The sequence below is a fragment of the Mandrillus leucophaeus genome, unplaced genomic scaffold, assembly GCF_000951045.1.
Source record: "Mandrillus leucophaeus isolate KB7577 unplaced genomic scaffold, Mleu.le_1.0 Scaffold208, whole genome shotgun sequence".
NCBI lineage: Eukaryota > Metazoa > Chordata > Mammalia > Primates > Cercopithecidae > Mandrillus > Mandrillus leucophaeus.
In genome coordinates, this window is record NW_012102121.1 from 2,943,487 (window position 1) to 2,960,337 (window position 16,851).

The following is a 16,851-nucleotide window of genomic DNA, read 5'->3' on the forward strand; positions in this document are numbered from 1 at the left end:
CCCGGGAGGCGGAGCTTGCAGTGAGCCGAGATCGCACCACTGCACTCCAGCCTGGGCGACAGAGCGAGACTCCGTCTCAAAAAAAAAAGAGTGTGTGTACACGTATCTATTGGGTCATATAAAATTTAAAATATACAAATAGACTATGTGAAACATATCTTATGCAACCTGCTTCCCCCCCCCAGCAACACATCATGAAAGAGTGTGTGTGTGTGTGTGTGTGTTTGTATGTGTGTGTCTGGTTCATTCTTTTAAGGTGCTGTACAGAATTTTGTTGTAGATTTGTACCCGGATTAATAGGTCCCTGATTGATTAATACTTGATTAATATTTAGGTTCCCAACTTTTTGCCATTATAAAGAATAAATGTTCATGTGCACTTCTCATTGTTTGCTTTTGCAAATGTGTCTATGTACTAGATTCAGAAGTAGAATTGCTGGGTCAAAAGTATATATATATATTTTTTAAATTTGATAACTCCTGCCAAAATTTTCTTCTGCAAGTTTTTACTATATATACCGAGACCAAAAGTTTATGAACATTTATTTTCCCAAATCCTTATCAACATTCAATATGAAACTTTAAAATCTTTGTCTGAAGATTTAAAATGGTATTTCCTTATTTTAATATGCATTTCCTCAATTTTGATTGTCATATTAGGAAGATTTCCTCTGGTTACTGCTGGGGAAGAAGGGAGGGGAGCTGGAGGATTACTGGAAATGTGTGAATATGCTTGAGAACCCAGGAAAACCTGAAAAACTGGACCTTGGGTACAACAGTAATGAAAGCAGTTTCTGAGCAGTTTCTTGTTTTAAAGGTTGTTATCTTTCTCTGTCTGCTGGCTCTTTTTTTCTGAGAATCTGCTCTGTTGTTTCTCTCCCAGCTGGTTGTCTATGCTTGCACCCGTAATAGCTGCCTCAATGGAATTTATACCTCTTCCTTTTAGCTTCAGCACCAACCACCAGTTGTCAGTATTTATCCTTTTACCCTATTTAATATCTTTTGAGAGGGAATCAGGTTTGTTTCAGCTTTTGGCCAGCTCATGGATTGGCTGCTCTTGGGTTATTTACTCTTGGTCTGGTCAGCTATGTGTGATTGGATGTTGGGGTGGAGTACAAAATAATGTGATATAAAACATAGCTCAGTGGCCTACTGCACTACCACTAGTAGATATGGATGGAGATTCTCCTTGTATAGGCTTTTATCCTCATATATCTTTAATATAATTGTAAATTTTCCATGTTGATAAGTATAAAACTACACCATTTTAAATGATATTTAAAAGAAAGATTTACCTTCAGCTGAAAGTGTATAATGGGTCCCATTTTCTTATATTTTCTCTAACATTAGGTAATCATGTTAAGCAATGTTTGCCAGTTTGATGAGTCAAAGTGATAGTTTGCTATTTTTTCATTGTATAAAATTAGCATTAATTTCTTACATAGAAAAGCAAACCCTCAATTCAGTGCCCCAATCATGGCTGATGTGGATGTAGTGAGGCGAGTGCCAAATGTGCTGTAGTAAGAATTAGGTGAGACGCCTGAGTCTGAAGTTTCAGGCCACCACCTTTGTTTAGTAATCAACTTGTTTAGTACTCAACTCTCAGGTTAGAGAATTTCCTTTTCTCAACTCTGATAATATTTCTTTTTTTGACTGGGCGTGGTGGCTCATCCTTGTAATCCCAGCACTTTTGGAGGCTGAGATGGGTAGATCACTTGAGGTCAGGCGTTCGAGACCAGCCTGGCCAACGTGGTGAAACCTTGTCTCTACAAAAAATAAAAAAGCTGGGCATGGTGGCGCACACCTATAATCCCAGCAATTTGGGTAGCTGAGGCATGAGAATTGCTTGAACCTGGTAGGTGGAGGTTGCAGTGAGCCAAGATCATGCCACTGCACTCCAGTTTGGGTGACACAGCAAGACTCTGTCTCAAAAAAAAAAAAGAGATTTCTTTTTATGTAATTTGTGCTTTAGGCCAAACTGAATAGATCAAGATTGAAATCTAATTTGTTTGTGAAGATTTTTCCTTAAATTTTGTCCTTATTAACAGCTCTGCAGTTCTTTATCACTTTTTTATTTTTTCCTTGTGGTACTTATCTCTTTCTACATTTTATTAAATTTATGTACCTTATCTTTCCTAGCAGATCAATTAGATTTGGATTTTTCCCCCCAGACGGCAAGTAGGCTATGTAATTAACTTAGTAGGTTAGCATTAACATTCTAATAGATTAAATAAATTAGAATAGGAAATATCAATGTATCATATCTTGGCATTCATGAATCTGTTTCAGTTTGAGTGTGTGTGTATGCATATTTGTTGGGTCATACATAAAATTTCTTAAAATTTAAAAAACAGTATTTTAGATTATGCTCCTGAAGATAGTACGTAGTTTTATAATTTTGGCAACTCTACTGTGTCTTGAATGAAGCTGTATTATACAATATATAGCTTATTTTTTTCCTGCACATGTAATACTTTAATTTCTATATTGCTTAATTCCAAGGACTTTGTGAGATTGGGTAACAATCTGAGCACTAAGTATTCTGTCTCCATTTTGTATTTTTTCAAAGATAAATTTAACACATATGTGACCCTGAAAGTACAGAATGTGAAGAGCACAACTGTAGCAGTTCGTGGTGATCAGCCTTCCTGGGAACAGGATTTCATGTTGTAAGTATTTTGCTGCAGCAGTGTGCCTACATATTTCATAATCTTTTAAAGGAAATTGCATTGGATGAAACAATTAGAAGATTTTGTGTATTTTTGAGATTTATAAAATGTACTGGCACTGTTAAATACTCTTTTGAAAACTGAGGAGTTACAGAAATAAGTGAGGTTCATGGTACGTGAAGCACAAGTGCAGTTTTGTTTTCTCATGGATTTGTAATTTGTTCCTGGAGATGAATGATAATGCAGGTAAACTCCCAATTGATTTGTGTTGGTGCAAATACTACATAGGCAGATTTTCTCAATGGCCAGAATTAGAATAGAGTACAGCAGACTTAGCATGACATTAAACTTCATCTTTCTTTGATTCTCAGAAGGCTCTTTGAAGGAATGTGGCCATGCATGTGAGAGACTGTATCTTTGTGTGTGCCTAAGTCATCTGTTTTAGAGGCTGAAGATTTCTGTGCTTATAATCCTTTTGCTTTATGGAGTAAAATGTCCTATATTCAATTAATTAAAATGAATAAATATTAGTAGAGTTTCTCGTGTATGACAAAGTTTAGTATATTATGATTTTAATTAAACTTTGGCTTTAAAAACTTGGTATTTCTTTCTTTTGTCTCCTTAAGTTTCAGGAATTTTGTGTTCCTGTTCTAGAAAATGGGAGAAAAGTATAGAATATATTGAAGGACTAGGCAAATCATTTAGCTTCATAGGGCACTAGTTTCCTTATCTATAAAGGTCTTCCTTTCTCAGAAGATTATGCTTGTTTTTTTGGAAGGTAGAGGTGGACATGAAGGGGCTGAATGAGAAAACGTACTGAAATTTGCTGTGAAATTGGAAATGGAACTGAAATCAATTTGCATGTTTTATAGTGCAGCTCAGAGGGACATAGGGATGGTTATTATTTTTATGGGGAGACATTTCCAATCCTCTGGGCTCTTAGTATATTGCTTCTTTTTTTTTTTTTTTTTTTTTTTTTTGAGGCAGGATCTCACTTTGTCAACCATGCTGGAGCATGGTGGTATGATCATAGTTTACTGCAGCCTCTAACTCCTGGGCTCGAGCGATCTTCTTGCCTTAGCCTCCTGAGTAGTGGAAACTACAAGCATGTACCACCACACCTTGGTTAATGTTTTTATTTTTTGTAAAGATGGGGTTTTCGCTATGTTGCCCAGGCTAATCTCAAACTCCTGGGCTCAAGCAATCTTCCCGTCTTGGCCTCCCAAAGTTGTGGGATTACAGGTGTGAGCCACTGCACTCAGCCTATATTGCTTCCTATAGGACCATTATTGTGATAGTTAAAGGCAAAGATTATGAGGTTTGGGGCTAGGACAATAACAGAAGACATAGAAAAGGATGAATAGAGGGTGTTCAGGAGTAGAACCAAAAGATTTGCTTGGACGATGGGGTGGGTGGTATGCCATTCAGTAGGATGAGGATTAATATAAGTTATGGACAGTCTTATATTTGAGATTCTTATAGAACAGATAGGAAGGAGGAGAAGTACAGAAGATAGTTAGAAACCTGAAGCCGGCACTCAGGGAAGAAGTCTGCTTTGGAGAAATATTTTGGTCAGTTGAAGCCATAGGTGAAGAGGAGAATGCTTAGGGATAAGATGTGTATGGTGAGAAAAGGGACTGGGGTAGAAGCTGGAGAGTGGCAGCATTTAAATGAGGGGACAAAAAAGGATTAAACAGAGAGGTAGAAGAGCCAGGATATAATGGTGTCTTGGAAGCTGAGGGATAACTGGGCTTCAAACAGAAGGAGGCCAATAGTGTCATGTTTCTTTCTCACTGGTTGCCTCTCTCTCAAGATTATATAAGCCTCATTTATTCCCTCTTCAAGTGACAGTGATATGAGACTGAGAGCACCTGTTTCCTTCTTTACACATGCAGTGTACAGAGTCAGCTACAAATGGTTTATGCAAGTCTCTTTCCATACCAGTGTGTTAGCCATAATCCTGGTTATGGTTTATAAACCTAGCACTTCCAGTTGGCTATAACCATCACTTCCAGTTATAACTGTTCCCATTATGTGAGGCACAGTGATCTTCTGCAGCCTCTCATCAGCATAGCTAGCATTATTATTATGTGTTTATTTTCCAGTTTCCCATAGCACTTCCCCTTTCTACCCTGCTGTGATATGTGTGAATTTTCGTCCTGTCTCCCACATTGAGATGCTGTGTGAATTTTGCCATCTCTTCTTTTACACGTGGGTTTTATTAGCTACTTTCTCTACTTTTCTGCTCTTCCTACTCCTTATTCTTCCTATCCTGTCCTATTTTATTTATTTACTTATTTATTTTTTTTGGTTCACTCCTTGCAGAATTTAGTCTACTACCCTGTTCTTTTGTCACCGGAAACTCCAGTGTTGGTTTCCTCTCTCCCGTTCTCCTTTTTCCTTCTCCATGATGTATTATGTGGCAGTATCTAATATCCATTTTGGTATTTCTTATATTATTTGTTTTTAACATTTTTCATATCTTGTTTTTAGGACTAAATTGTTCATTTCTTAAGGGTAAGGTGGGCATCTTCACTATTTGTATGAATTCGTGTATCCCAAAGTCTTCTATACACATGTTTATGTATATTGTTGATTGAATTAATTAACAGAAAAGAAACTTCCCTAGGGTCCTGGGTGTGTGAAGCATAAGTAGAGCTCTCAGACCTCTCTTAGCTGGACCTGCTGAGCAAATGTAGGTGAGATGAGAAGCTTCTTACAGAATATATACTCATTGTTTGGGCCTTCTCCCCAGAGAGTTCTCTGAAGAACAGATTTTCTTCTTTATCTGTTCAAGTCAAGCTGTTAAAGACCTCTGGCTATTTCTTCTGTCTGTTGGCTGAGATACTATTTGGGAGTTGATTTGGGAATATTATATATGTATCCCCAAGCAATTTTTCTTTTTTTCTTTATCTTGTGAGACAGGATCTCACTCTGTTGACCAGGCTGGAGTGCAGTGGCACCATCTTGGCTCACTGCAGCCTTGATTTCCTGGGCTTAAGCGATTTTCCAGCTTCAGCCTCCTGAGTAGCTGGGACTACAGACACACGCCACCATATCTAGCTAATTAAAAAAAATTTTTTTGGAGACACTAAGTTTTGCCATGTTGCCCAGGCTGGTCTCGAACTCCTGGGCTCAAGTGATCTTCCCACCTCAGCCTCCCAACATACTGGTATTACAGGCATGAGCCATTGCACCTGGCCCAAGCAATTTTTCGATTCCATATTCAAATGACGGATAAGTCAAATGGATTTGAGGATGTCACCTATATTTTCCAAGACTAATTGATTAATTAGGCTGAATTAAATGATGTGACAGAAAGCTTAGTTTCTCCATGTGAACACTGTAACTTAGTGGCTAGGCTTATTCATCTACTTTGTGGCTCTGAACAGCTCTCCAGATAGCTTAGAAGTTTTTGGACACACAAAAAAATTGAGTCCTATATTATGTTTCTTCTCCAAAGCACCTAGTCATATGTCTTGTAAGTGCTCAGGAAATGCTAATTAAATGAATAAATTAACTCAGTACATTCTATGCTGTATTATATTTATATAAAAGGGATACATTTTCTTTGCTTTATTCATTTTCAACACCTGACATTAATTCTATGGCTGTCATTCTATATCTCAAACTTGTGAATCTGAGAACATTTATTTTATAGCCCAATAGGGAACCCAAGTACAAACTTGAAACTTCTACTTATGATAAATAGCTGTTGTTTTCCTGAGAATGCTTTTCTGCTCTCTCTGCTGGAATTGGTCTTTTCTCATCTTTCTTGGACTACCCCTCAAGTAGCCTTGTGTTTCAATAAGAGCTTTCTGGAGAACATTTTTAGCATTAACACAAGTACTATTTGCATATTCTAGTTTAAGACTGGGATTATGTTTGAGTTAGTCCTTCCAAACAGATACTCAACCATGTATGACACTGCTTTTAAATGGTGCTTATCTGGCTCTTTATGGAATGATTTCTTTTCAATTTTTTTCCCCCTGGTTGTTATTATAGGAAAATCATTGTGTTTATCATTATCCCATGGTAATAATTTTGCTTATAAGTGACAATGCCTAGCTTAATAATGATTAATGAGTCTCCAGGGACTGAGTGGTGTGAACTTGAACTAGCACACTGTAGCGCCCCTCACTTGCCTGTGACCACATGTTCCTATCAAACTGACGTGTTCTCAGGGACCCTACTTCTACCTGGACTCCCTTTCATAAATCCCCCTTTCCCCCCAGCTTTTTTGGTGGGGATGGAGTCTGGCTCTGTCACCCAGGCTGGAGTGCAATGGCATGATCTTGGCTCTGCCTCCTGGGTTCAAGTGATTCTTGTGTCTTAGCCTCCCAAGTAGCTGGGATTACAGGCGTGCGCCCCCATGCCCAGCTAATTTTTTGTATTTTTTAGTAGAGACAGCATTTTGCCACATTGGCCAAGCTGGTCTCAAACTCTTGACCTCAGGTGATCCGTGCGCCTCCCAAAGTGCTGGGATTACAGGTTTGAGCCACCATGCCTAGCCTCATAAATCTTGTAAAGTAGACTTACCTTTCCTAAAAGTTTCCTGTATACAATGTGTAGTTTAAGTTGAAGCAGTGTTAGTTGACAATAAAACATATGAAACTGTTGCCTATGGGTGGAAATTGGCAGGCAGGCCTGGCAGTAATGTCCTCATTACTTGGCCTCATATTGTGTGAAACTGCATTAGTCTAATCATGATTGTATCTCCAAAGTGGAAAGAATGGATAGACAAAGGCATTTTTCTTTCCTTTTTTCCCCCATCCCCACTGAGGTTTAAATGGTATATAAAAAACTGTACATAATTAATGTGTACAATTTAGACATGTATACACTTGTGTTACCATCACCATAATCAAGGTAATAAATATATTTATCAACTCTAAAAGTTTACTTGTGTCTCCTTTTTTTGTTGTATGCGTGTGTTAAGAACATTTAATATGAAATCTACCCTCTTAAATTTTGAGTTGCACAATACCTTATTGTTAACTGGAGGCACTATGTGGTAGAGCAGCAGGTCTCTGGAACTTATTTAACTGTAACAAAGGCAGTTTTCTGTGGACACCTTACATAGGTTTCTTGGAGCCTAAAAATGGTCATGGCATTCTGGGAAATTTTGATTTTCCCTGAAGACAGGATCCTGGTGAGAAAGCATTCAAAGTTTAGCAAAACAGGAGATGTAGTTGTTTCTTTCATATTGTCTAGCTTTCCTCAAAGGGCTTTCCTCTTTCTCTTAGTGAGATTAGTCGCCTGGACCTGGGTCTAAGTGTGGAGGTATGGAACAAAGGACTGATCTGGGACACCATGGTGGGGACTGTGTGGATTGCACTGAAGACTATTCGTCAGTCGGATGAGGTCAGTCATTGCATTGCCTGTTTGGAAGTATGGTTCCCAGCCCTTGCTTCTCCCCATGCTAGCTCCACTTTAGCTAATATTCATCCATGCATCTTGGATTATTCTTCCCCCTTTCTAATTAGAGGGCATGCAACCTGCCTGTTCCTAACTTCACCTGAAGGTTCAGATGATTTTATTTAAGTCTGGCCTACCCTGTGTCCTGTGACTGAACTCACAGGCTCCAGAGCACCTCTTCAGCCTTATCAGGTAGATAGTCCCTTCTGAGGTATGTGTGTGTCTGTGTGTGTGTGTTTACTTAGGGTACTTGTGGTTTCTATGTTCTCCTCTAAGTCGCTGCCCTGGGAGGAGTCCCATTAAACTTCCTTAGCCAGCTGGCTGGCTATTCCCTGCTTTGTTTCTTTGAGTTACCAATCTCCAAGGAACTGATTTTCAGTGCCCTTCTTCTGCATGTAACCCTAACAGAGTTTGAGGAACTACCAGGTTTGGCAATTTATATTCACACTGTCTATACGTTTTTTCTAGGATTGAACTCTTGCCTCACTTTCCTAGACTAGACCATAACTGAGCATCATTTCCCCACTTTGCACCTGGACAAAATCTGTTATATTCCTATTTGGTGTTAACATGGACCATGAGTTTTCTCTGGGAGTGGGGAAGTTGAAGTTGCCTCTATTTTCTGTATTTCTTTTAGTTCTAGCTAAGTCTCTACTCCCCCAGGCAGATGGGCAGTTCATTTTCATTGCAATCCCAGTTCAGTCCTATTTAGCCAGCAATGTTAGTAGCTTTTTACTGACTAGAAACAGTGACACAGTCATTAAGAACTGTGCAGGTTAAATATTGATCCACAGAGGTGCTTAGTTTTAGAGTATGCTACTCGAGACATTTTGTCCTCGTTAGACCTGCAGAGCTGAGCACTGAAAGCTGCTTCCCCACCAAAGAGGGAAAACGGAAGCCACATGCAGTGGAGGCAGGTGGTGACAGTGGTGTGTTTGCCTTATCAGGATGTGAATGGCCCTCAGAAGCTCAAGCACGGAACTTCAGAGAAAAAAACCTGACTCTTGAACTAAGAGGGAGCCAAGAAAGATTAAACTTTAATCTTAGATCTTTGTGTCCTAGGAAGGGCCTGGGGAATGGTCCACATTGGAGGCAGAGACGTTAATGAAAGATGATGAGATCTGTGGAACTAGAAACCCAACTCCTCATAAAATTTTGCTTGATACAAGATTTGAGTTGCCTTTTGGTGAGTCTATTTGATTAAAATTTTAAAACTATTTAATAATTTTTACCATATTGTTTGGAATTGTTTGCTAGTTGTTTCATTAATGTGTATTTTGTCACCTCAGCCATCTCTTTTGAGGATATTCTGTCTTCATTCACTCTCTTTCTTTTAACACTTCACCCAGGGAATGGTGCAAAGTAGAATATAGAATGGTGCGCTTTAAAGAATCTACACTAAAAAGCATTCTCTTCAACTCATCTAATTTTCTGTGACTATTTATTATAATGACTTACGAAATATTTGCTTGTTAGATTTATTATTTTGAAAATAAACATTTATTGTCTTGAAGTGACTATATATACCTTCTGATTTGTTAATTTAAGAAATAGCACTGATGAATAACAATTTAAAATGTAAATTAAATCACAATACATGCTCATGATAAAAATTTAAATAGTAAGAAAATGTACATGGATAAAGTTAAAAGTTTATTTTCCCAGTTCCTTTAACCTTCTTTGCATTTCCCAGTGTGAAACCACTGTTAACATTCTTGTATTTTGGTTTAGACACATGATACTTATTTTCTAAAAACTTATTTTGGCAAAATTTGGATCATACTCTATATAATATGTATATACTGATATATAGTGTTTTACAAACTACTTAGACATTTATCCTGGACATCGTTCCATGTTATACTTTAAGATCTATCTTGTTCATTTGAACAGATGCCTCTACCATAATTTAACTTTTTTTTTGTTTTTGTGTTTTTCTTTTTTGTTTTTGTTTTTTTTTCATTTTTTTGAGATGGAGTCTTGCTCTGCCTAGGCTTTAGGGCAGCAGCACGATCTTGGCTCACTGCAACCTCTGCCTCCTGGGTTCAAGTAATTCTCATGCCTCAGCTTCCCGAGTCACTGAGATTACAGGCTTGTGCTACCACATCTGGTTAATTTTTTGTATTTTTTAGTAGAGACAGAGTTTCACCATGTTGGTCAGGCTGGTCTTGAACTCCTGACCTCAAATGATCTGCCCACCCCGGCTTTCTAAAGTGCTGGAATTACAAGTGTGAGCCACCACGCCCGGCCTACCATAATTTATTTAAGTACTCCTTTATTGATTGACATGTAGGTTTTTTCAATTTTTTTTTGATGTTACATACTGCTAACTAACAACTCTGTATATCTTTGCCCATTTTGAGTCTAGAATAAATTTCTTAAAGTAGAATTGCTGGATCAAAGGGTATGTACACAATTACTTTTTATGGAATCTACTAAGTTCCTTGTCCAAAAGGTTATACCAATTTATACTCTTATAAATTATATCTGAGGAGTGCCTGTTTCTGCACATCCTTGGCAGTCTTTTGTATTTCCCAATTAATCTTTATTTGATTTTTTGTATGGTGTCTTGTTTTAGTTTAGTTGATTTCCGTTAGTTTTATTTTAATTTTTTACCATTCATATTATTGATATTTGCATATCCTGTTGTTATTGCTGTTGTTTTATGATCTCAGTGTATTTGTATCTTGTATCCTATGGTGATTTAAGCAAAAATGACATGATTTTCCAGCTAACTCGGAAAGAACTAAACTCAGAACAACTATTATTTCAGAAAAATAGAAAGGAAGTCTTTCTTGTGGGACGTAGACCAAGCTGCAAGTGAAGGGAAAATCAACTGGAGGGAGTGGGGTGTTGGTTCAAATACCACAGATACTGTCCATTTTCACCAAATTTTAGTAGATAGTCTTGAATAAATGTTTTTTTGTTTGATGTATGCACTTAGGACCATTTCCAGAGACTTTAAATGGTTGTATTTTTAATGTTGTATTACTTTTTGACTGATTTCACTCACTAATTACATAGTTACAAATATTATATAAAATAGACATTATTCTTCTACTTTTAGTGGTTGATTTTATTTAAAAATCAGGGCCGGGCACAGTGACTCACACCTGTAATCCCAACATTTTGGGATGCTGAGGTGGGCGGATCATGAGGTCAGGAGTTTGAGACCAGTCTGACCAACATGGTGAAACCCCATCTCTACTAAAAATAGAAAAAATTAGCTGGGCGTGGTATCGCGCACCTGTAATCTAAGCTACTCAGGAGGCTGAGGCAGGAGAATCGCTTGAACCCAGGAGGCATGGAGGTTGCAGTGAGCCGAGATTGCGCCACTGCACTCCAGCCTGGGCGATAGAGCGAGACTCTGTCTCAAAAAAAAAAAAAAAGATTTAATAATAACAAAATAACATTTATGGTGAATTATTGTGTGCTGGTGGACATGTCACTAAGTATTCACATATGTTAGCTCAGTTAATCCTCATTTCAGTCCTTTGAGGCAGACCCAACTATTATTCCCCACTTTAGAGATAAGCAAACTAAGACAGAGAGTATTTAAGTATTTTGGCCATGGTCTGACTCTAGAGCTGGGGCTTTTAATTTTAACTATTTGTATAATACATTTAACTACTTCTTGTTGGGTATTTTGATTGTTTGAAGTTTATACTGTTATAAATAGCACTGCGATAAACATGCTTGTATCTCTCTATATTTTTTCTCCTTAAAACTATTTTTGTGGAGTGAGGCAGGAATAAATTTACAATGGTTTAAGAAGTTATCCAGTGAAAAGTCCCTTCAGAAATCAATTTTCTTCCTATAGGCCACCACTATTAATACTTTCTTGTGTATCTTTCCAGAGTCAGTTTCTGAATATAAGCACACACACACACAAACACACACACACACACACACACACCCCCCCACTATCTTCTTTTAAAAATGCAAATAGTAGCATATTCTAACACATTCCCTGTGCCTTGCTGTTTTGCATTTAATATATCTTGGTAAATCATCCCACATCAGGGCATATAGACCGGCAGCAGCAGCAGCTCCTCTTCCACCTTGCACCTCCCACTCTCCTTTTTTGTAACGGGTGCATAGTATACCATTTTATGGATGTACCATATGTATGAGAAAGCACTATACAAATTACGTTGTAGACTATTTGAAGGTGAGTGTGTGTGTTTTTAAATAAGACTTTGAAATATTGCTGCCAATTGTTAAAGAGCTAGTTGAAGGGAAGGAACTGAAGTTTTGGACAGGTGGAACAAAGGAGAAAGGAAAGGGCTATATTTGCTTTATTCATGTGGGCTACTAGAAAGTGTATCTGTTTAAATGTCTCTGAAGTTGATATGATCCATATATTGCCTGAGTGTTTCTCTTTACTGCTGGTAATATGGTCATACTTGATGTTTTTAAAAGGTGAGTTTTGGGGATAAGTTGTTACAGTCAATTTGAAATATTTAGAAATGAGGATATACCATTATACCATTATTTTTTAAGAATTCAAATATTTTCAGTTAGTGACTCACTTAGCAAATATTTGATCATCTAATACTTTCCAGGCATAAAACCTATGGAGTATTTTTTAATAGCTTCTTTTTAAAAAATTTTTAATTGTGGTAAGAGACATAACTGAAAATTTAGCATCTTAACCATTTTTAAGTGTACAGTTCACTAGTGTTAAGTACATTCACATTGTTGTGCAGCAGATATCCAGAACTTTTTCACCTTGCAAAACTAAAACTCTGTCCCCATCGAACAACTTCTCATTTCCCCCTCCCCACAGCCACTGGCAACCACCATTCTTTCTTTTCTGTGAATTTGACTACTTTAGTTACCTTACATAAGTGAAATCATGCAGTATTTGTCTTTTTTTGTGATGGACTTATTTCATTTAGTGTAATGTCCTCGAAGTTTATCCATGTTATGGCATGTGGCAGGATTTTCTTCCTTTTAAGGCTGAATAATGCTCCATATGCAAGTCTCTCATTTTGTTAATCCTTTCATCCATTAGTGGACACTTGGGTTCTTCAACTCTAGGTTATTGTGAATAATGCTACTAGGAACTTGGGTGTGCAAATGTCTCTTTGAGATCCTGCTTTCACCTCTTTCATATATATAATCCAAAGTGGGAGAACTGTGTCACATGGTAATTCTACTTTTAATTTTTTTGGGAGAAAACCTTTGAATTTTGAGCATCTCAATATCTCAGCATGTGACTTTTCTTCTAAGCTAATCCTTTGGATGGTTTTGGTCTTACTGAGGGGAAGGTAGTACGGTTACATAGAAAGAATGTAGTTTTTGGAATCATACAAACCATGGTTTGAATCATGGCTCATCTCTTTATAAACTGTCACCCTGGCCAGATTATTTTACCGCTCTGAACTTCAGCTTCTTCATCTACAAAACAACAATGGGAATAACGTACATTATATTGGTTTTTGTGAAGAGTAAAGATAATGTTCATGACAAGAACCAAACCACCAGTTAAAACTTGTGCATCACTACTACCCTCTAACTTCAGTCATTAGACTGAATAAAGTATTATCTGCTGATGATTTATTACCTGCTGATGTGATTTCTTTTCTTCTTCTTCTTCTTCTTTTTTTTTTTTAATGATAGATATCCCAGAGGAGGAAGCCAGATATTGGACCTACAAATGGGAGCAAATCAATGCCTTGGGAGCTGACAATGAGGTAGGAGCAGCCTTATTTGCAGTATAGAGGGATAGGGGGAAATCTCCAATACTCTTTATAGGTTGCCCAGGAAGGGGTCCAAGAGCATGTTGTCCTGAGAATGAAATCATTTAAATTGCGTTAAAGAAAAAAGACAGCTAGAAGATTTCCTGAAATGTCACTAGAAGGTCCCATCTCCCATTTATTCTGTTCTTCCCATTCTCCCATTCTGTGGTACTAGTCTGGCTCTGGACTGTTAGGGAAGGAGCTTGCACCAGGGAATCTGTCCTCTTTTGTGTGTGAGTTGGAGGCATTTCTTTTGCTTCTACTGTCTCCCAGATTTTTGGATATTATTCTTATTTGTGTCCTGTTTTTGAGGATGTTTAGACTGTTGCATTGTTTGGTCTTGCCAGTCCTAACTTACCTCCAGAGATGAGGCTGGTGTGTATAAGAGAACACATTCAGCTCAACCTGGGGCATCAGGATTGGAGAATGTTTTTGTTCTTGCTGAGGGAGAGAAAAGATGATAAATTTGTTTATTTTGGACACGTGGGCTACTAAAAAATGGGTCTGATTGTAAGATATACTTTGAGTGCCAGAGGATATTTCAGCAGAAATTTTTGATAAACAATTTCATGAGATAATCAGAAGCTGAGGTTTGAATGGGGTAGGGAGCTGTAGGCATAGAGCTTCATTAATATATGAGAAACAATTGAAGTCATAGGAATGGAAAAACTTCCTCAGGTAGAGCATATGGAGACAGTATTCAAGAACAAAATCTTGGGAAACCTTAAACATAGAATTCTGAGAAACAAAAGAGACTGAGAAAGGGCAACCTTAAAGAGCGAGAATAACATAACCAGGAAAGATTCATGGAACAAAGGAAAAAACAGATCCAAGGCAGAAATTCTTGACAGTATCCCATGTTAAAACAAGTGAATTATGAAATAGAGCTATTGGATTTGGTGATTGATGACGAGTACACATCCATAGACTAGTACATAAAGGGAAATGCAGTGGTTTGATGACTGTATTTGTTTCCTACAGCTGCCATAACAAAGTTCTACAAACTAGGTGACTTACAACAACCAAAATTTGTTTTCACACAGTTCTGGAGACTGGAAGTCTGAAATTAGGCTGTCAGCAAGATCAGTTCAGCTCCATCTGGAGGCTCTGAAGGAGGAAGCATCCTATACCCTTCTACCTCTGATGGCTGCTGGCAGTCCTTGCTGTTCCTTAGCTTGTAGATGTATCATTCTGATCTCTGCCTTCGTTGTCACGTGCCTCCCTGTGTGTCTGTCTGTGTCTTCACAATGCATTCTCCTGTCTCTGTGTGTCTGTGTCTAAATTTCCATTTTTCTTATAAGGACGCTAGTCATTGAATTAGTTTGATTATGTCTGCAGAGACCTTGTTTCAAAATAAGGTCATATTCACAGATACTTAGGGTTAGAAGTCTAACATATCTTTTAGGACATAGTTCAACCCACAGTGAGTTAAATGAAAGATGAAGAAATGGCATTTGGGACAAGCAACATCTACTCTTTTCAGGGTTTTCCCTTACCTCTTTTATTCTTGGTAGGCTTTCTGTTATTAAACTGTATAACTCTTCTCATGCCCACACCAGCATCCCAACTTTTCTTTGTTGTTGAAAGCTCCAGTCCTCCTTCTCCACTTAGTAACTCTGAGCATTTCTGCTTTTTTTGCATCTACATTACTTTGTGTTTTTGTTCATCTGAAGCCTGGCTGTGGAGTGGTACCTTTCAGACTGCCATCATCCTTGTTTTCCTGATAAAGAAGCATGTTGTACTTTTTTTGTTTTATAGGCTTTACTGTGTGTCATTATGCAGAATCAGAAGAAGGGACTAAAACAATTTAAAAACCAAATATAACTTATACAAAAATTGTGGAATTTTATAAGTTCTATTAATAGTCCTTGGTCTGTGGTTCCCAACTGCATATCAGATTTTTGCTTTCTGTTTTTATTGTAGGGTGTGACACTCACTAAGTTTTCATCTTTCATCCTCTCTTCCACTGTGCAGTTTATCTTTTTAGCAGTTTTATTGAAATATAATTTGTATATACTATACAGTTCACTCATATAAAACTTACAATTCAGTGGCTTTTAGTATCTTCATAGTTGTGCCCTATGGATGTCACCACAACTCCAAATCAGATTTTTGCCTTCTGTTTTTATTCTAGTGTATGGCACTCACTAAGTTTTTATCTTTCATCCTTCTTCCACTATGCTGTTTATCTTTTTAGCAGCTTCATTGAAATATAATTTGTATATACCATACAGTTCACTCATTTAAAGCTTACAATTCAGTGGCTTTTACTAGCTTCATAGTTGTGCCCATGGATATCACCACAATTTTGAATATTTTCATTGCCCCATAAAGAAACCCTGTGCCTTTAGCCATCAGTCTCCATTCTTCCCTATCCTCCTCAGCCCTATCCACCCACTAATCAGCCTTCTGTCTCTATGGACCTATTCTGCACATTTCTGATAAATGAAATTATGTAACATGTGGTTGTTTGTTTTCTTTCACTTAGCGTAATGTTTTCAAGGTTTCATTCATGTTTTAGCATGTAAATAAATTCCTTTTTATTGCCAAATAACATTCCATCATATGGATGTAGTATATTTTAAATTCATTAATTAGTTGATGGACAGTTGGGTTGTTTCTACTTGTTAGCTGTTATGGATAATGCTACTTTGAACATTTACGTACAAAATTCTGTGTGGACATATCTTTTCACTTCTCTTGGATATGACCTGGGAGCGGAATTGCTAGATCACATGGTAACTCTGTATTTAACTGATAGACTGCCAGACTATTTTCCAAAGTGGCTGTGACATTTTATACTCTTACCAGCAGTGTATAAAGGTTTCAATTTCTTCATATCCATGTCAACACTTGTTATTATCTTTTTTATTATATCCATTCTTCCATTCTTAGCATGTATGAAGTGTTATCTCATTTTGGTTGCTTTTCCATTTAAAAACTTCTTTATTATAGAAATTTTGAAACATGAAAAAATATAGTTACTCTTCCCTTTTTTTGCTGGAGTATTTTAAAACCAAT

At 37.4% G+C, this 16,851-nt stretch overlaps 1 protein-coding gene across 2 annotated transcripts in view; it reads left to right on the forward strand.

The window, feature by feature from the left end:
- The window catches only part of UNC13B (unc-13 homolog B (C. elegans)), a 252,964-nt gene that overhangs the window by 70,271 nt on the left and 165,842 nt on the right, over window positions 1-16,851 (forward strand). For both annotated transcript variants that reach the window (XM_011980107.1, XM_011980108.1), the window contains exons 3-6: window positions 2,569-2,668; window positions 7,915-8,032; window positions 9,149-9,272; window positions 13,712-13,785. In XM_011980107.1, coding sequence (XP_011835497.1) covers window positions 2,569-2,668; window positions 7,915-8,032; window positions 9,149-9,272; window positions 13,712-13,785 — 416 coding nt within the window. The remainder of the gene's footprint in view (window positions 1-2,568; window positions 2,669-7,914; window positions 8,033-9,148; window positions 9,273-13,711; window positions 13,786-16,851) is intronic.